The 19,357-nt window shown below is 35.4% G+C and overlaps 1 protein-coding gene across 1 annotated transcript in view; it reads left to right on the forward strand.

Annotated features, from left to right (window-relative positions):
• Nucleotides 1-19,357, forward strand: part of ETFA (electron transfer flavoprotein subunit alpha) — a 76,247-nt gene that overhangs the window by 24,183 nt on the left and 32,707 nt on the right. Inside the window, exons 6-9 of the mRNA XM_046650770.1 lie at nucleotides 3,537-3,647; nucleotides 4,305-4,406; nucleotides 5,564-5,632; nucleotides 11,032-11,114. Of these exons, the coding sequence (XP_046506726.1) occupies nucleotides 3,537-3,647; nucleotides 4,305-4,406; nucleotides 5,564-5,632; nucleotides 11,032-11,114 (365 nt within the window). The remainder of the gene's footprint in view (nucleotides 1-3,536; nucleotides 3,648-4,304; nucleotides 4,407-5,563; nucleotides 5,633-11,031; nucleotides 11,115-19,357) is intronic.

Consider the following 19,357-nt stretch of genomic DNA (forward strand, 5'->3'; position numbering starts at 1 on the left):
GAACTGGTGAGCCCCAGGCCGCCGAAGCAGAATGTGCGAACTTAACCACCACGCCACCAGGCCAGCCCCTTGAAGATAGGATTTTGAAACAAGTCATACACTTGCTGTAAATGGTCTATCTTAAAGGTTTCTGAGAAAAATCTTAGAGTTGCTACTAGACCATGACATGACATTCTCTCTGATAGATTCAAAGCACAGTTCTTTCCTTCTTGTCTTTCAGTTTACAGAATGAGATTTTTCCAGTGATCAATAAAAATTAGATTCACTATTCAATATATTTTGTAAGTGGCACCTGGAAAAGCAGACTTTTTATTTTTATTTTAATTTTTAAAATTTTTCAAATTTTATTGAAGTCATAATAGTTTATAACATTGTGAAATTTTAGTTGTACATTATTATTTGTCAGTCACCATATACTCATCCGCCAACCCCCTTGCCCTCTGGTAACCACTGATCAGTTCTCTTTGTCCATGTGTTTGTTTATCTTCCACGTATGAGTGAAATCATATGGTGTTTGTCTTTCTCTGTCTGGCTTATTTTGTTTAACATAATACCCTCAAAGTCTACCCCTGTTGTTGCAAATGGGATGATTTTTTCTTTTTTATGGCTGAGTAGTATTCCATTATATATATACACCATGTCTTCTTTATCCACTCATTGGTTGATGGGCACTTGGGTTGGTTCCACATCTTGGCTATTGTGAATAATGCTGCAGTGAACATAGGGATGCATAAGTCTCTTTGAATTGTTGATTTCAAGTTTTTTGGATAAATACCCAGTAGTTGGGTAGCTGGATTGTATGGTATTTCATTTTTAATTTTTTGAGAAATCTCCATACTGTTTTCCGTAGTGGCGGCACTATGTTTGCATTTCCACCAGCAGTGGATGAAGGTTCCTTTTTCTCCTCCACATCCTCTGCAGCATTTGTTGTTTTTTGTCTCGGTAATTATAGACATTCTAACAGGTGTAAGGTGATATCTCATTGTAGTTTTGATTTGTATTTCCCTGATGATTAGTGATGGTGAACATCTTTTCATGTGCCTGTTGGCCATCTATATGTCTTCTTTGGAGAAATGTCGGTTCATATCGTCTGCCCATTTTTTGATCAGGTTGTTTTTTTGTTGTTGTTTTATGAGTTCTTTGTATATTGTGGTGATTAACTCCTTGTTGTATATATTATTTGCAATGTTTTCTCCCAGTTGGTGGGTTGTTGCTTTGTTTTGATCCTAGTTTCTTTTGCATTGCAGAAGCTCTTTAGTCTGATTAATTCCCACTTGTTTATTTTTTCTTCTGTTTCCCTTGTCTGAGAGGACATAGTATTTGAAAAGATCCTTTTTAGTTCGATGTCAAAGAGTGTACTGCTAATATTATCTTCCAGGAGTTTTATAGTTTCAGGTCGTATCTTCAAGTCTTTGATCCATTTTGAGTTTATTTTTGTGTACGGTGTGAGATAGTGGTCTACCTTCATTCTTTTGCATGTGACTGTCCAGTTTTCCCAGCACCATTTACTGAAGAGACTTTCCTTTCTCCATTGTATGTTCTTAGCTCCTTCGTCAAAGATTAGCTGTCCATAGATGTGTGGTTTTACTTCTGGGCTTTCAGTTCTGTTCCATTGATCTGTGTGCCTGTTTTTGTACCAGTACCTTGCTGTATTGATTACCATAGCTTTGTAGTATATTTTGAAGTGAGGCATTGTGATTCCTCCAACTTTGTTCTTTTTTCTCCGTGTAATCAAACTTTTTTTTTAAAACAGTATTCTCAATCTTCTTTGCTGCTTCTACTCCATTTCCATCTACATTAAGAAATTTATTTCAGTGTCTCTTTAGTTGATTGCTGTTTTGCTAAGCACACTGGTCCCTAGAGAGGCCGGAGGAGGTAGTGAACTCTTTGTTCTTCCTGATTGAAGTTGTGTCCTTTAGTATAAATGGTCAGTTCTCAAGTCTTTCATCTTTAGTAGTGTTTGAGGAGAAATAGTTGATCATAGTTTAGGTCACTCTTAATGTGATTGCTAATCCATAAGAAATGTCTCAAATCCTTTTTGAGTCTTGGAATATCATAATTCTTATTCTTTGTGCCCTGTTATGTTTTCACTTTCTTTCCTCCCTTAGCATGCATAGTAGCTTCATTCTTATTAAGTTGTTGCAACTCATATTGTTTAGTTACCGATGGCGTTGTTTTTGGAGAAAGAAGCTTTTATTTATATTCCTTCTTTGGAATAGTGTACCTTATTAGTGTGGCTGCCTATTCCAGTTTCTTGCTTTCAGGCTGGTCAGCACTTGTCCTATTTTTAAAGACATTCGAGGTTATACAGATATCCACTGATATGTTTCTTCATGTTATGGGTACTTTTCCTATAGTCTGTAGAGGTGGTACAACTGGTCCACAGTTACTTCTTCCTTGTCTTTGTGAAGTAAATCCTGAATCTCAAAGAAATACTTGTTTTGTTGCCTTTCCTCTTTTTTAAAAATAAATTGTGTATTTTCTTAAAAGGATCTTTTCAAATACCATGTCTTCTTGGACAAGGGAAACAAAAGAAAAAATAAACAAATGGGACTTCATTAGACTAAAGAGCTTCTGCAAGGCAAAGGAAACCAGGATCAAAATGAAAAAACAACCCAACAACTGGGGGAAAATATTTGCAAAGCATGTATCTGATAAGGAGTTAATCTCCATAATATATAAAGAGCTCACACAACTGAAGTACAAAAAAAGAAACAAGCCAATCAAAAAGTGGGTAGAGGATATGAACAGACATTTTCTACATGATCTACAGATGGCCAATAGGCACATGAAAAGATGCTCCACATCACTAATCATCAGGGAAATGCAAATCAAAACTACACTTAGATATCAGCTTATGGCAATTAGAGTTGCTATAATCACCAAGACAAAAAATAAATGTTGGAGAGGTTGTGGAGAAAAGGGAACCCTGATACGCTGCTGGTGGGAATGCAAACTGGTGCAGCCACTGTGGAAAACAGTGTGGAGGTTTCTCAGAAAATTAAAAATAGAAATACCATATGACCCGGCTATCCTACTACTGGGTGTTTATCTGAAGAGCTTGAAGTCAATAATACAAAGAGACTTATGCACCCCTATGTTCATTGCATCATTATTCACAATAGCCAAGACATGGAAGCAACCTAAGTGCCCATTGACTGATGATTTGATAAAGAAGATGTGGTATATGTATACAATGGAATACTACTCATCCATAAAAAAATACAAACTGTCCCATTTGCAGCCACATGGATGGACTGTGAGGGTATTATGTCAAGTGATATAAGCCAGACAGAGAAAGACAAACACCATATGATTTCACTCATTTGTGGAAGATAAACAAACTTATGGACAAAGAGAACAGTTCAGTGGTTACCCGGGGGAAAGGACCCGGGGCTGGGCAGAAGAGTCAAGGGGCACATTTATATGGTGTCTGAAAAATAATAATGTACAACTGAAATTTCACAATGTTATAAACTATTATGACCACAATAAAAAAAATAATAAATACAAAATAAAGAAATTGTGTATTTCAGGAAATGCTTTATGTACGGTGAAGTGTGACGAGAAAGTGAAGGTATTTACTGTCAGAGGAACATCTTTTGAAGCTGCAGCAACAAGTGGAGGTAGTGCTAGTTTGGAACAGGGTGAGTGTTCAGTTGGAGTTTGTATGTGTTTCTTGTTTTTTAGTTTACAGATTATATTAGGGTTAGAGATGGCCTCTGGTTAAATTTGTAATGCAGAGTATTTGAGAGCTGAATCTCAGTGATACTCCCAAGCTTATACAAAAATAAGAAATATTCATAACTATCTTTTTCCTGTCATTTTTGGTACTAGGATAGTCGCTTTGGTGGAACAAAAGAAGTGGTGGAGAGAGGGTCCATTAAGATTAATCTGTTATATTGATGTTAACATTTTTTACTCTCACTGTTCCTATTATACTTGGGAGATTTGATATAATGGAAGAATGTAGTAATAGCAAATGTATAGAGGGTGCTACACTTTAACATATATAGTATCTTATTTGAACCCCATGGAGAGAGAATTATTCCAGTTTTACAGGTAGACTCAGAGAATTAAGTAATTTCTCAAAAGTCATATAGCTGATGAGGTGAAGTCTGGAATCTAGTCTCTTTAAGTCTTTCCAAAAATCAGAGGAAATGAAGTTAGGAGGACAAAAATTCACAGTAACTAACTTAAATTTCATGGAATTAATTCTTTGTGTGTTTCTCCTAAAAATTATTATTATTATAGAACTTGAACTCATAGTCATTGTTTTGTGATATGTATGTCAATGTATGCAGCATCAAGTACTTCCCCAGTGGGGATATCAGAATGGCTTGATCAGAAATTAACAAAAAGTGATCGACCAGAGCTAACTGGTGCCAAAGTGGTAGTATCTGGTGGTAAGTGGAATATTAAAATGTATTAATTTAAAAAGATGATGTAAACTTAAAATACTTTGATTTTATTAATAGTTATTTTAGAGAGGTACAGATCTTTTTTCAAATGTAAGAAGTATGCAAGTATTATTGGCATTTTACCAATTAGGAAAATGAAATCATGACCTTAATACACAATTTGGGCTTTTTGTTGTAAATCTGTTTCAGTGGCACTAGGGGGAGCATGGTACAAATCATCCCCATAGCTTTGCATCTTGGTATCTTTGTCTTGTTGACTGACTTCCATATTATCTTGAAGAGTATGGTTGGCTTCTGAATCATAGAAAGGACTGGTGGGAATCTCAGGATCATGTTGTATGATCCCCACCCTTTACTTTGAAAGACTTCCAGAGTTGTCTAGGTCTCTATGAATAACTCTTTGAAAGTTTTTTCACATTTAATATCAAAGCTGTTAATACTGCACAAGACTTGCTTCTTTTTTGTATATCATGCTCCTTATTAAAAAAAACTTTTTATAGCTTGCTGACTTTTTGAAAAAATAATTACTGCTATGATTTAAAAATCTTTCCAGACTAAACATCAGATAAAATAATTAAGTTTCCAAATAGCCTTGTATTACAAGCAACATCGAGAGGAAGTCATTTAATATTTCAGAAAGATATATCTGACTCATTTATTCACTTATTTACTCAAGAAATGTTTCTTGGGTATCTATTCTATGCAAGGCCCATTGTAAAGTGCTGGAGAAACAGAGGAAAAGGCAGGGTATTCTTACTCTTAAGGAATTTAAAGACTAGTGAAATGACTTCCCTTCAAATAATTTCATTCAGTCAGTTAATGAAGTTTTGCTAAATACTGTGGATATAGCCGTGACCAAAATAGCTATGCATCCTGCAGTTAAAGAGTTTTTGTTCTAATGGGGAAGACTGATTTTTAAGACTCATTATACAATTAGTTAACTGGTTAGTTAATTACAGTAGTGTTGAATGCTTTATAGGAGAAGTACAGGAATATAATTGGAGAAGTCAGGAAAGACTTTATAGAGGAGATGGCATGCTTAATATGGCAGATGTGTAATATGAAGATTCACTCTATACAAAATTTTTATAGAAGCAAGTTTATATTTGCTTAATTTGTTTTTTTTCATCTTTTTTAATGAGGTCGGGGTTTGAAAAGTGGAGAGAACTTTAAGTTGTTATATGACTTGGCGGATCAACTACATGCTGCAGGTAAAGTTATTTTCCTTAGTAGAAAAATGTTCCCTTTTCGGTGAAATATTTTTCTTCATTATTTCAATTATATATAAGTCACTCAAGGCTGCAAATTATTTTGCTTTTTCTAGTTTTCAACTTTTCTGTCTTAAACAGTTTTTCCTAGTCTCCAAGTAACGTTAGTTACTTATTCAGTGAGAGGGTGTCTTTGTTCTTTTTTATTATTTATGTGATACTCTTACAGTTGCTGAGTCTTAGTAGTCTTTTTCATTTAAAAATAATTTAAATGGTAGCTTTGGTGCCTACTTCAGATTCAGGAATGCTTTTGTTTTTCTCTTTATTGGTGGTCTAATATAAATCTCATACAAATAGAAGTTAACATTTAACATTATTTTAAAATTATAGTTTACAATTTATAGGAAAGATCGAACTTATTAAAGGTCTATCAGTGAGAATGGAATGATGTTTTTTGAAAAATCAGAAAACTAAAAATATTTTAGTTTTTAATTATACACTATTAAATGAATATATTCTGCTTTTTACAAAAAAGTCTCAATCCTGTCCTCCCCCTTTTAAGAGTTTTGTGTATAACTTTCTAGGTTTTTCCTGTGCTTTTATATTGCTATCTGTACCCATGGAAACAGTAATGGTTTTGTCTGAATAAAGGCATGATATTGACTCTTTATAATCAGATGGTTGCATTTCACTGAGGATGTTTATTTCACTCATTGTTTAATTGAACAAATATCTATGGAGTGTCTGCCATATGTAAGACACTATTTTAGGAGCTAGGGAAATAGCAGTGAACAAAATAAGCAAAAAGTCTCTCTGCTCTTGTGGAAGTTACATTTCTGCTTCGGTGAGATTAGACTTTGTATTAGTTTCAAATGGCTACTATAATAAATTAGCATAAAAATGGTGGCTTAAAACAACAGAAAATTATTCTCTTACAGTTCTAGAGGCAAGAAGTGTGTTGAAATCAAGGTGTTGGCAGAGCCACACGCACTCTGGGGGCAAATCTGTTCTTTTCCTCTTCCAGGGTCTAGTGGCTGCCCTGGCACTCATGGGCTTGTGGCTGTGTCACTTCAATCTCTGCCTCTGTCTTCATATCACCTTCTCCTCTGTATCTGCATCATCTCCCTCTGCATCCTTATAAGGATACGTGTGATGACATTTAGGGCCCACCTAGATAATCCAGGATAAGCACCTTCTCCCAAGATTCTTAACTTTGTATCATTTATGCTGCCATAGGTAATGTTCACAGGTTTTGGGGATTAAAATGAATATATCTTTGGAGGAGCCATTTTTCTGCCTACTGCAGACACTAAACATAATAAATTAGTAAATAAATAGTATATTAAATGCTGTTGGACAACAGGAAAAGGAGAAGGAATGTCGGAGAGGGAGGATTGCAGTTTAAATAAGATGGTCAGAGTAGGCCGTAATAAGAAGGAGACACCCAAACAAAGGTTTGAAGGAGCTGAGGAATGAAGCCATGAGCAGATCTGAGAGAGAGGTTTGAGGTAGAGGGACCAGTAAAGTGCAAAGGGCTTGGCTAAGGCAGGCGCATGTCTGGTCTGTGTGATTAATAGCAAGCAGGCCAGTGTGGCTGGAATGAAAAGTGCAAAAAGGGAGAGTAATAAGAGATAAGATTGGGAATAATAGACCAGATCACATAGGGCTTGTAGGCCTTTGTGAGGAGTTTGCTTTTTTATGACTGAAATGGGGAACTATTGAAAAGTTTGAGCAGAAGAGTCACATGATCTGACACAAAGTAAAAGGATCACTCTGGCTACAATTTTGAGAATAGACTAGGTGGTTAAGTGCAGGATCAAGGAGATCAATTAGGAGGCTGTTTCAATCATTTGAGTGAGAGATGCTTGTGGTTTGGACCAGGTTAGTAGCGATAGATGTGGGGAGAAATAGTTTTGGGACATATATTTGATGGGAGAACCATTGGGATTTCCTGACAGATTGGATATAAATTCTGAGAGAAAATTTTTATTTGGCAACTCGTAGGATGGAGTTGCCATTAGCTAAGTGGGAAAGACCCCAAGTGGTATGGTTTCCAAGAAGAGATCAGGAGTTCAGTTTTGGGCATATTAAGTTTTGAGATGTCTAATAATGGACATCCAAGTAGAGATGTTGATTAAGCAGTTGGTATAGGAAGTCTGGAGTTCACTGGAGAAGGTTGGGCTGGAGATATAAATTTCGGAGTCAGTTTCATTTAGATGATGATTGAAGCCATGAGACTGGATGAAATTACCAAGGGGAATTGAATGTAGATAAAAAAAGAGGTCCCAGGACTAAGCCCTAGACACTGTAAGGTTGAGAGGTAGGAAAGAAGGGGAGAAGACAACCAAAACGGGAATGGTAAGTAAGGCAGGAAAACCAGGGCAGAGAGTATGACATTTTGGAATCCAAATGAAGTGTTTGAGTAAGGAAAAGAGTGGTCAACTATGTCAAAAGCTGTTGCTAGGAAGGTCAAGGAAGATGAGGATTGAAAAGTGACTAATGGATTAAGCCACTTAGAGGTCATTGGTGACTTTGACCTGTTTTAGTGGAGTAGTAGGGGTGAAAACCTGATTGGAGTGGGTTTAAAAGAATCGTCTTAGGGACCGGCCCGGTGGTGCAGCGGTTAAGTTCGCACGTTCTGCTTCGGCAGCCTGGGGTTCACCGGTTTGGATCCCGGGCGCGGACATGGCACCGCTTGGCAAGCCATGCTGTGGTAGGCGTCCATGCTGTGGAGGAAGATGGGCACGGATGTTAGCTCAGGGCCAGTCTTCCTCAGCAAAAAGAGGAGGATTGGCAGCAGCATGTTAGCTCAGGGCTAATCTTCCTCAAAAAAAAAAAAATCATTCTGGGTAGTGGTTACATGGCTGTAGTCACTTTATGATGAGCCATTGAGCAGTACATTTGTGATTTATGTGCTTTTTTGTATGTGTGTTAAATTTTAGTAGAAAAGGTTTTAGAAATAGAATAGGAGGACTGGAAGGGAAACAGTGAATACAGATGACTCTTTAGAGGGATTTTGCTATATAGGAGAGCAGAGAAATGGACAGTAGCTAGAGGAGGAGTGGGACCAGCAGAGGGACTTTTTAAAGATGGGACAAATAATAGCATGCGTATATGCTAATGGGAATGCTTCAATTGAGAGGGAAAAATTAATCATATAGGAGAGAGGGGAGAGTTGCTTGAACAATGTCCTTGACTAGACAAGAGAGAATATGGACACAGCTGCAGGTTGATGGGTGAATGTGTTAGTTGGAGCACGAGCAAGTTCTCTTCGGATTGTTACAGTTTTTCAACGAAATAGGAAGCAAGGTCCTCAGCTGAGAGTGAAGATGTTAGGGAGTACTGGAAGTTTGAGGAGTGAAGAAAAGATGAAATTATAGTTTAGGAAAGAGTGAGAGAATTAAGCCTATTTTTTTTTTTTAAGTTAAACTCAGTAAACATGGCTGAGTATCGGTCTTTTCCTCCAGTCATGCTGAACGACAGGAGGACAGGTATGGAAAAGGTGGAGAGATTGCTTAATCAGTTAACCAGAGATGGAGGTTTTTCCAAATGAGTGTGATGATGTAAGAGGAGGGCAAGGAAATTGAAGGCAAATGCAAGGAGTGATTAGAGTCATTGATCATAGAATTTAAGCTGGATAAAGAAAGAAGAAAGAACATGAGGAAAGAGAGGGATAGTGAATAGAATTTCACTGTTCTATTCACTATCCCTCTGGGGTATATAATCCCAGTGGGGTCAGTGGATTGTTGGAGTTTGGTACTAAAGGAGGTCAACTGTAAAGAGGAGATCACGGAGAGACGTTGGAAATTGAGATTATTGAGGGATATTGGTAATGGAAAGGTTGGGGATATGACCATGGGTATGGCTGAGGTAGGGTGGAGGACAAGATGACTGGAGAAGAGTTGTTCAAGGAGCTGAGAAGCCAGAGTGCTGAAATCTCCAAGAATTAAGACGAGAGCAGTATTGGAGAAAGTGACAATGACCCAGAAGCTAAAAATCATGGAGAAATGAAGGGGATTGATCTAGGGAGGTGATAGATGACACAGCAATAGACGGTTGATATAATCTGATGACATGAGAAGCAAAACTGAGGCCTTTTAATTTTAAGGAGGAAGGAGGGGAAACTTTCTGAGAGTGGCAGTGAGGAGTCCCATCTCCAGGCCCAGTGGTATGACTATGGTGGCAGACAAAGCAACATTTGCTGGAGCGGGTTGCAGGGGAATTGTCCTCAGGGAACATCTAGACAAATAGATGGAATATATAGAGAATCTGTGAGTTCCAGAAATCATATCTTAAGTGTTCAAGAATTGAGGAGGAGTGTGAGATGGGTGCAGATTAGGGAGCATGCAGGGCATTATGGGGATCAGTGTATGGGTTATGAAGGATAACCTTTGAGTCTGGGACTTGTTATAGTGACTGATGTAAGTAAAAGGCAGAATGTGATCAGTCCTGACTGACTCAAGATGGGTAGTGGTGTTGAGACTGTGAGTTTTAGGAGGTAGTGAGTATTGTCTGTGGCTTCTTCTGTCCTCTCCAGTTGGAGGTGAAGAGGATGTGAGGCTCATTCACACCTGCTGCGAGTGAGGTGGCTTTACTCCAAGAACGGGGCTGCCTGTTGATTCCTGCTGAATGAGGATAGAAGTTTAGTTAAATTCTAATTTATTTTTTTTAAAGCAAATATTGGTTAAACCTTTATCTTGTGTTATATGTTGCTTTTTTCTTTATCTGGTCAAAAGAGGCAATGGTGTTATAGTACCTGTCTTTAAAAGTTGTGAAGTTATTACATAAAAGAAGTATTATATAATGACATCCCAAACAGATTATAACATGTTTTGTGAATGTCTGAATGCCTTTTGATAAAGCAAACAGGGGAGTTAGGCCAAATTTAAAATCTTAAATCCTTGGTTATAAGTAGAGGGCAGTTCTTGAAGCTTTGTGTATAAAATGTGCTAGTACTTAGTTTTAGAATTCTTGATCAGAGACAAGGGATTTTTTTTTAAAGTAAGGCCTTTATGAAATAAATTTTTCTTTCTTTTTTTTTTTTGAGGAAGATTAGCCCTGAGCTAACTACTGCCAATCCTCCTCTTTTTTGCTGAGGAAGACTGGCCCTGAGCTAACATCCATGCCCATCTTCCTCTACTTTATACCTGGGACACCTACCACAGCATGGCTTTTGTCAAGCAGTGCTGTGTCCGCACCCGGGATCTAAATCGGCGAACCCCGGGCTTCCGAGAAGCGGAACGTGCAAACTTAACCGCTGTGCCACTGGGCTGGCCCCATGAAATAAATTTCTTACTGTACTATATCAGTGTCTTTTTCTTTTTTTTTTTTAGTTATCAGTGAATATCCCAACTAGCTGAATAAAAGAGCTTAAAAAAATGCCAAATATTTGTTTCCCTTAGTTGGTGCTTCTCGTGCTGCTGTTGATGCTGGCTTTGTTCCCAACGACATGCAAGTTGGACAGACAGGAAAAATAGTAGCACCAGTAAGTATTGCAATAAAATATGCCATGCAAAATTCTATGGGGTACGAACTGTATATATTTGTTAAACAATCATCTCTGTGATTCATGTCCTATTCAGTGTACGTAAGGAGTTAGCCATTACCGTGGTGAATCTGTCCTCCTCCTCACAATGTCTGTGGTTTTCTTGGTTTCAGTAAAATGCTTAGCAGTTCTTAAATCCAGCATTGTTTTTCAAATTTTTTAAAACAGTGGAAAACTTTGTCAAATTTGTATCACAACACCAAATATAAAATTGATAAAAGCAGCATTTTATTATTAAATGGATTTTATAAGTTTACATTAACGTTTATTACCATTAACCTATATAAAATCAATCTGTAAAAACAAGAATCTGTATTAATGAACACAGAATCTCAAAATCAAGAGCCGTGAATGACAATTATAGCTTTCTGAACATCTAGTTTATATCTGTATTTTGTCTAGTTATACGAAATTCAGAAAATTCTGATCTATATAGATAAATTATACTAAAATATTCTTCAGTAAAACCTATCCAAAACTTAGAAAATGAATACTTTAGTGTCAAAGTTGAATCACTAACAATATCTAATGATAGTTTACATTTCTTAGATGATAAAAGTTTTCACTGAATAGGATTCTCAGCCTGTTTAAATCTTTATTGTGTGGAGGAAAATGAGTTCTTTTATGTATTTCAAAACAAAAGGTATTTTTTATGTATTTCAAAACAAGATATTAAGTCATATCTATTAAAAAAATCTCATATCTCAATTCCCTGTTCTATCAGATGTTCATTCAAAATTTCAAAATAGTCAAAATTTTTAACTCGTCTTTGAATTTTGTTTTGAAGTGTCTGTTCAGTCTTTTCCCATTTTAAAATTAGGTGTCTTATCTTTTTATTGTCTCTTTGTAGGACATCTTTATATAACCTGCATACAAATTCTTTGTCAGATACATGTACTGTGGGTATTTTTGCCCATCTCTATTGATTTTCTTTTGATGAGCAGAAATTTTTAATTTTTATGAGATCTAATATATTGGTCTTTCCTCTTATGATTAATACTTTTTGTGTTATTCAGCTTGTTTGAAGTAAGATAAGATCTCAAAACCTAAAATAGGTACTAATACTGTTTATGAATGAAGTCACAAAATGATGTAACCTGTTTGCTTGTGATACTACGTTAGTCAGGCTATGAGAGAGCATTTATTGAGCAGATGAGCTCAAGCCTTCCACGGCATTTAATTAGGAGTGGCACACATGTATTTTTTGTGGAAGTCTTGTTTGTCCAAGTTTCCATGAGTCACTTCTTCAGGCTTGAATTTACAGAAGATCACATTTACAACCTTCCTAATCAATAATACCACAAGAAATCCAGAGATAAGCACTGAGATGGCAGACAAACTTTTATTTATTTTGATTGAAAGGAAGCACTTGTTATTAAGCAGAATAGCAGAATGACAGGGAATGACCCGTGGCATCTTTACATGTATTGAAAATAAATGTCATGCAATCAGCATCCTTTAACATGACTGTTATGAAGATAGAATTATTGAATTGTTTTTCATAAGGAATTTAAATATGTTAAATGCTTTGAAGACTTTCTTTAACATAAATCATATAATCCCCAGAGATTCTGATTCCTTAACTCTGAGTTAGGCCTGGGCATGTATAAATGTATGTATTTGCGTGTGTGTGTGTGTATTTTTCTTTAAGACGTTAAAACTTTTTTTGAAACCACCTCGAGTTTACAGAAAACTTACAAGTACAGAGCAAAAACCTTTATCTTTGTGGACCACTTGAGAGTAAGTTGCTGAGATGATGCCCCATCATCCCCAAATATGTAGGACATTCTCCTACATAACCACAGTACAACCTTTAAAATCAAGACATTAACACTATCTAATCATCAGAACCCATTCAGGCTTTGCCACTTGTCCCAGTAATGTCCTTCATAGCAAAAGGATATATTTCAGAATCGCGTGTTGCACGTGTTGTCATGAATCCTTCCATCTTAAACAGTTCCTGTCTTGCCTTGACTTTCATGACTTTGACACTTTTGAAGATTATAGGACAGCTATTTTGTAGAATAGAATATGCCTCAATTTAGGTTTGTCTGATGTTTTCTGACAATTCCATTTAGGTTATACATCTTTGACAGGAGTATCACAAAAGTAATATTTCATCCTATCAGGTGCTACACAATTTCATTTTGTCTTATTACTGATAATTTTGACTTTGATCATTTGTTTAAGGTGAGATCTGTCAAACTTCTTCCTTTGTAATTAATAAATGTTTTATGAGATATACTTTGAAATGATGTGAATATTCTAATTCAAACTTTCAGTTTATTCATTTATTTATATCAGTAGGGACTTAGGGGTCCTGTTTTATTCAGTGAGTGAATATCTGTTATTTTTATTATTGTTGATATACAAATTGTCCCACATTTGGCCAGTGAGAAACCCCTTCAGGGTGGCTTTTGTGTCTGTTTGACATGTTTCCACCATTCTTTGAGCCCTTTTTTAGATGTTCCAGGCTCATTTTGTGCTTTTCCTATACCAGCCTTGGGATCAGCCTTTTCTCCAAGGAGTCCTGGCTCCTTTTAGAGAAGAATGGTATTTAGAAGGCAACATCTGGATGTTAATTGTGCTCATTGCTATTGGGATGTTGCTCTTCCCAGGACCTCTCGAAAAAAAAAAAGCTTGTGTACATTTATGTATGTATACAAACACATTTACATCTTTATTTCTCTATCAGTCTATATATATTGAAAACCATGAGTTCACAGTGAGACTCCCAATCCAAGTCCAGTACCACAGGGTCAGTTCTAGTTCTCTCCCTTTCCCTGTTTGTAATGCCCTTCCCCTGCAGTGAAAAACCTGGGCTCTGCCAATACCCTACCCTGCACAGGTTGCCCCACTCAGGCTCTGACACCCTTCACTGAGCAGCCCTTCTACATAGATACCCTGTCCACCTTGCTTGGACTCTGACACCCCTGTCTGGATTATTTCCTCCCAAAGTAGTTGTATGATTTTATATTTCTACCAACTATGTATTTGAGTTTCAGTTGCTCATTTTCACCAACATTTGGTGTTTTAGCTGTTCAGGTGCATGTGTAGTGGTACCTTATTGTGGTTTTAATTTACATTTCCCTGACATCTAATGATAGTGAACACTGTTCTGTTATTGGCCATTCAGATGTCTTCTTTGTGAAGCATGTGTTCATATCTTTGGCTCTTTTTTATTGAATTGCTTATCTTTTTGTTGAGTTGTAATAGTTTTTTATATATTCCAGATATGAGTTTCTTGTCAGATATATGTTTTACAAATATTTTCTCCCAATCTATGGTTTTCCTATTTATTTTCTTAATGGTATCAAATTGAGGAACTTCCCTTCTGTTCCCAATTTGCTGAGAGTTGTTACTATGAATGATTGTTGAGTTTTGTCAAATGTTTTTCTGCATCTATTGAAAGGATCATATGGTTTCTCTCCTTTATTCTGTTAATATGGTGAATTACATTGTTTGATTTTTGAATGTTAAACTACCTTGAATTACTGTGATAAACCCTACTTGATCATGGTATGTTATCCTTTTAATATATTGCTGATTTTGATTGACTAATATTTGTTAAGGATTTGTGAATCTTTTTTCATCAAAATAATCTGTAATTTTCTTTCTTTTTTTTTAAACTTCTTTATCTAATTTTGGTATCAACATTATGCTGACTTTATAAGATGAGTTGAATGATGTTCCCTCCTGCTCCATTTTCTGAATGAGTTTGTGTAAGATTGATGTTTTTTTTCCCTTGTGTTTGAGAGAATTCACCAGTGAAGCCATCTGGGCCTGGGGTTTTCTTTGTTGGAGTGTTTGACAGTTAACTCAATTTCTTTAATAGATTTAGAGCTATTCATATTTTCTGTTTTATTTTTGAGTCTGTTTCAGAAGTGGTATGTTTCAAGGAATTGGTCCAATTCTTCTGAGTTGTCAAATATATTGGATAAAGTTATTTATGAAATTGCCCTATTTTCTTTTTATTGTCTGTAAGATCTGGAGTGGTAGCTCTTTAATTTCTGAAATTGGTAATTTGTGTCTTCTCTTTTTTGTTCTCCTTCTCTTCATCAGTCTAGCCAGAAGTTTATAAAAAATTTTTAAAAAAGCTTTTCTATGATCCAATGTTTTACAATAATAGCTTTATTAGATATAATTTATATACCGTATTAAGTGTTTAATTCAATGCATTTAGTATATTCAGAGTTGTGCAACCATCACCTCACTCAGTTTTAGAACATTTTCATCACCCCAAAAAGAAACTGCATACCTATTTTCTTCTCAACTTCCCCAGCCCTAGGCAACTACCAATCTATTTTCTGTTTATACAGATTTGCCCATTCTGGACATTTCATGTAAATATAGTCATATAATATGTGGTCTTTTATGAGTGGCTTTTTTCATTTAGCATAATATTGTCAAGGTTTGTCCATGTCATAGTATTCCTTTTCATTGCCAAAAAGTATTTCATTATATGAATATACCACAATTTATTTATCCATCCATCATCTGATATACGTTTGGGTTGTTTCGCTTTTTGGCTATTATGAATAATGCAGATATGAACATTCATTTACAAGTTTTTGTGTGGACATATATTTTCATTTCTCTTGGATATATACCTAGGAGTGGAATTGCTGGATCATATGGTAAGTCTGTGTTTAACCTTTTGAGGGAATGTCAAATTGTTTTCCAATGCAGCTACACTGACAATGAACTTTTAGCTTTGTTAATATTTTTCATTGTTTTCTTTTTATTGATTTTTCTTCTTAATTTCCTTCCTTGTAATTACTTTGGATTTACCTTGTTCTTAAGGTAGAACTTTACTTCATTAATTTTGTATTTTTCCTGTCTTTAAATGTAAATATTAGAGGTATACATTTCCCTGTAAGCACTGCTTTAGCTGCATCCCACAAATTTTGAAATATTGTATTTTTATCATTTCTTAAAAATATTTTCTAATTTAGAAAATTAGAAATGTTTATTTCTAGAGATTTGTGTTTTTTTCCTAGATAGTTTTCCATTATTGATTTCTAATTTAATTTTGGAGAACATCTCTTTAATATTTGTCTTAAAATTTGTTGAGCCTTATTTTATGGCCTAGCAAATGCTCTGTCTTGGTGAACATACCATGTGCACTTGAGAAGAATATATATTCTGCCAGTAGACATTGCAGGAAAAAAGATTAGTGAACTTGAAGATGTGGCAGCAGAAACTCTCCAAAATGAGACAGAGAAAAACAAGAAAAAAACAGGAAAAAAATGGACAGTGCATTGGTGAGCTGTAGGACAACTTGAGGAGGCCTAATGTATGTGTGATTGGAGCAGCAAAACTATTTGAAGAAATAATGGCCAGAAAATTTCCAAATTTGGTGAAAACTAGAAACCCACAGATCTCAGAAACTCAACAAACCCTAAGAATAGAAACGTGAAGGAAACTACAAGGCACATCATAATTAAATTGTTTAACAAATGATAAAAAGAAATTCTTAAAAGCAGTCAGAGCAAAATATAAATGAAGTTAATGCTCCACTCAAAAAGAAGAGACTGACCGAGGTGGCGCTCTGCTTCAGTGACCTGGGATTCGCTGGTTCGGATCCCAGGCACAGACCTACGCACTGCTTATCAAGCCATGCTGTGGTAGGCGTACCACATATAGAATAGAAGATGGGGACAGATGTTAACTCAGGGCCAGTTTTCCTGAGCAAAAAGAGGAGGATTGGTGGTAGATATTAAGGCTAATCTTCCTCAAAAAGAAAAAAAAATCAGAGATTGTCAGAATGTATAAAAGCAAGACTCAAGTATATGTCACCTATAAGGAATACATTTTGGGGGCTGGCCCCATGGCCAAGTGGTTAAGTTTGCACGCTCTGCTTCAGCGGCCCAGGGTTTTGCTAGTTCAGATCCTGGGTGCGGACATGGCACCGCTCATCAGGCCACGCTGAGGCATCATCCCACATAGCACAACCAGAAGGACCTACAACTAGGATATGCAACTATGTACTGGGGGGCTCTGGGGAGAATAAAAAAAAGAAAAAAAAAAGAAAAGAATAAGAAATACATTTTAGATATAAAAAAAGATATACATTGAAAGGGAAAGGATAGAAAAAGATACAGCATACAAACAGTAAGCACAAGAAACCTGGAGTGTCTTTATTGATACCAAATCAAGTAGACTTCATGACTGTGAGTACTGCCAAAGATACAGAGGGAATGTTACATAATGATAAAAGGATCAATTTATCAGGAAGACAGAATAATCATGAATGTATAAGTGTGCAAAACGGAGTTTCAGGATACATCAAGCAAAAACTGACAACTCAAGTGAGAAATAGACAAATCCATAATGATAATTTGAGATTTTAACACGTTTTCCCTGTAATTGATAGAATGACTAGACCAAAAAGTTCAGTAAGGACATAAAAGGTCTAGACCAGGGGTCTGCAAGCTTTGTAGAGTCAGATAGCAAATATTTTTGGTTTTATGGGCCATAGAATCTGTGTTGTAGCTACTTAACTCTTCTGTATAGAGCAAAAGCAACCACAGACAAACAAGTAAATGAATGAGCATGGCTCATTGGAGCTTTGCTGTATTACAGTAAAACTTTATATACAAAAATAGATAGCAGTCTGGATTTGGCCTGTTGACCTCACATTTATAGAACATTATGCCATATTTTTTTTCTCTACTTTTATTCCAGGATTCTAGTTACACATATTTTAGATATCTTTATATTCTTCCACAGATTACTGAAGTTCTGTTCATTCTTTTTCATCTTTTTTTCCCATCTGTTCTTTATGTTGGATAATTTCTATTGGTCTACCTTCAAGGTCACTGATTCTTCTATAATTTCAACTATGTTGTTAAACCCATCTAGGGAATTCCTTATTTAAGATTTTGTATTTTTCAGTTCTAGATTTGCCTTTGGTTTTTTTTATAGTTTTCTTTTCTCTGCTGAGTTTTTTTTATCTTTTCGGTCATTGCAGATATCTTTTCCTTTGCATCCTTGACCCTACTTACAATAGCCACTTTTAAATCCTTATGTACTAATTCCAAAATGTGGGTTATTTCAAGGTTGTATTTTCTTATTTTCCTGTTTCTTTGTGAGTGTAGTATGATGGTTCTCAATTTTTTTGTCTTAGGACTCCTTACTTTTAAAAATTATTGAGGGCTTTCAAAGAACTTTTGTTTATGTGGGTCGTCTGTTGATAATTATTGTATTAGAAATTCAAACAGAAAAATTAAAAATATTTATTCATTTGAAAATAACAATAATAAAACCCTTTATCTTAGTTTTCATTAAAATGTTATTTATATTATCTTCCAAAACAAAAAGAAGTTCAATGAGAATAGTAATATTATTTTACATTTTTGGTTTCATATCTGGCTTAATAGAAAATGGCTAAACCTTCATTTCTGCTTCCCGTATGTTGTTTTATATTGGTTTGATTGAAGTAAATGAAGAAAATCCAGCATCACAATATGTGTCATTGGAAAAGAAAGGAGAATTTTAATAGCCTTTTCAGAAAATCGAGGATATTCTTCTTTTACACTACAGCAAAACTTGATAAGTAGTAATTTCTTAACAGTTATTTGCAGTGTGGAATCTGAAACAGTATCAATGAACTTTTTATACTCTTAAGTTAAAATCACTTGCTCTGTATTGCACTTTGAATAGATCTTTTACTATCTTGTAACATCGTGCATTATTTATTTAGAAAATAATGGTGTACTGAGTTTTGCAGATCTTCCAAATGTTGACATATTTTATCAATATCAAAAAATCACATCTATTAATATCACCACTCATCTTGTTAGAAGAGTCTTTAAAGCTTATATTCATGGATACAAGTTTTTTGGAATTCTAATTATCATTTAAAAGCTCAGATTTTGTCCTTGGAAACAAAAACTTTCAGTTTTTTCCTCAGAATTGATAAACTCATTTCATTCATTTTGAATAAAACATCTGCCAAAAGACCCAAATATCTGTCAGTTGTTCTTTGAAGTAAAAATGGTGTTCCATGAAAAAAGTGATTGGTTCAACTTATAACGGAAACCGTTGTCCAAGTGATTTTCTTCAAGATATTCATTGTGGTTTGGTATGCAGTGGAAGTACTTTATGCATACTTTACAGTTTGTCACAGAATACTAAAAAGGTGTGCAATCAAAGGTCAAGATTTAATAAAACTAATAATT

This window comes from Equus quagga, chromosome 2 (genome assembly GCF_021613505.1).
Source record: "Equus quagga isolate Etosha38 chromosome 2, UCLA_HA_Equagga_1.0, whole genome shotgun sequence".
NCBI classification, from domain to species: domain Eukaryota; kingdom Metazoa; phylum Chordata; class Mammalia; order Perissodactyla; family Equidae; genus Equus; species Equus quagga.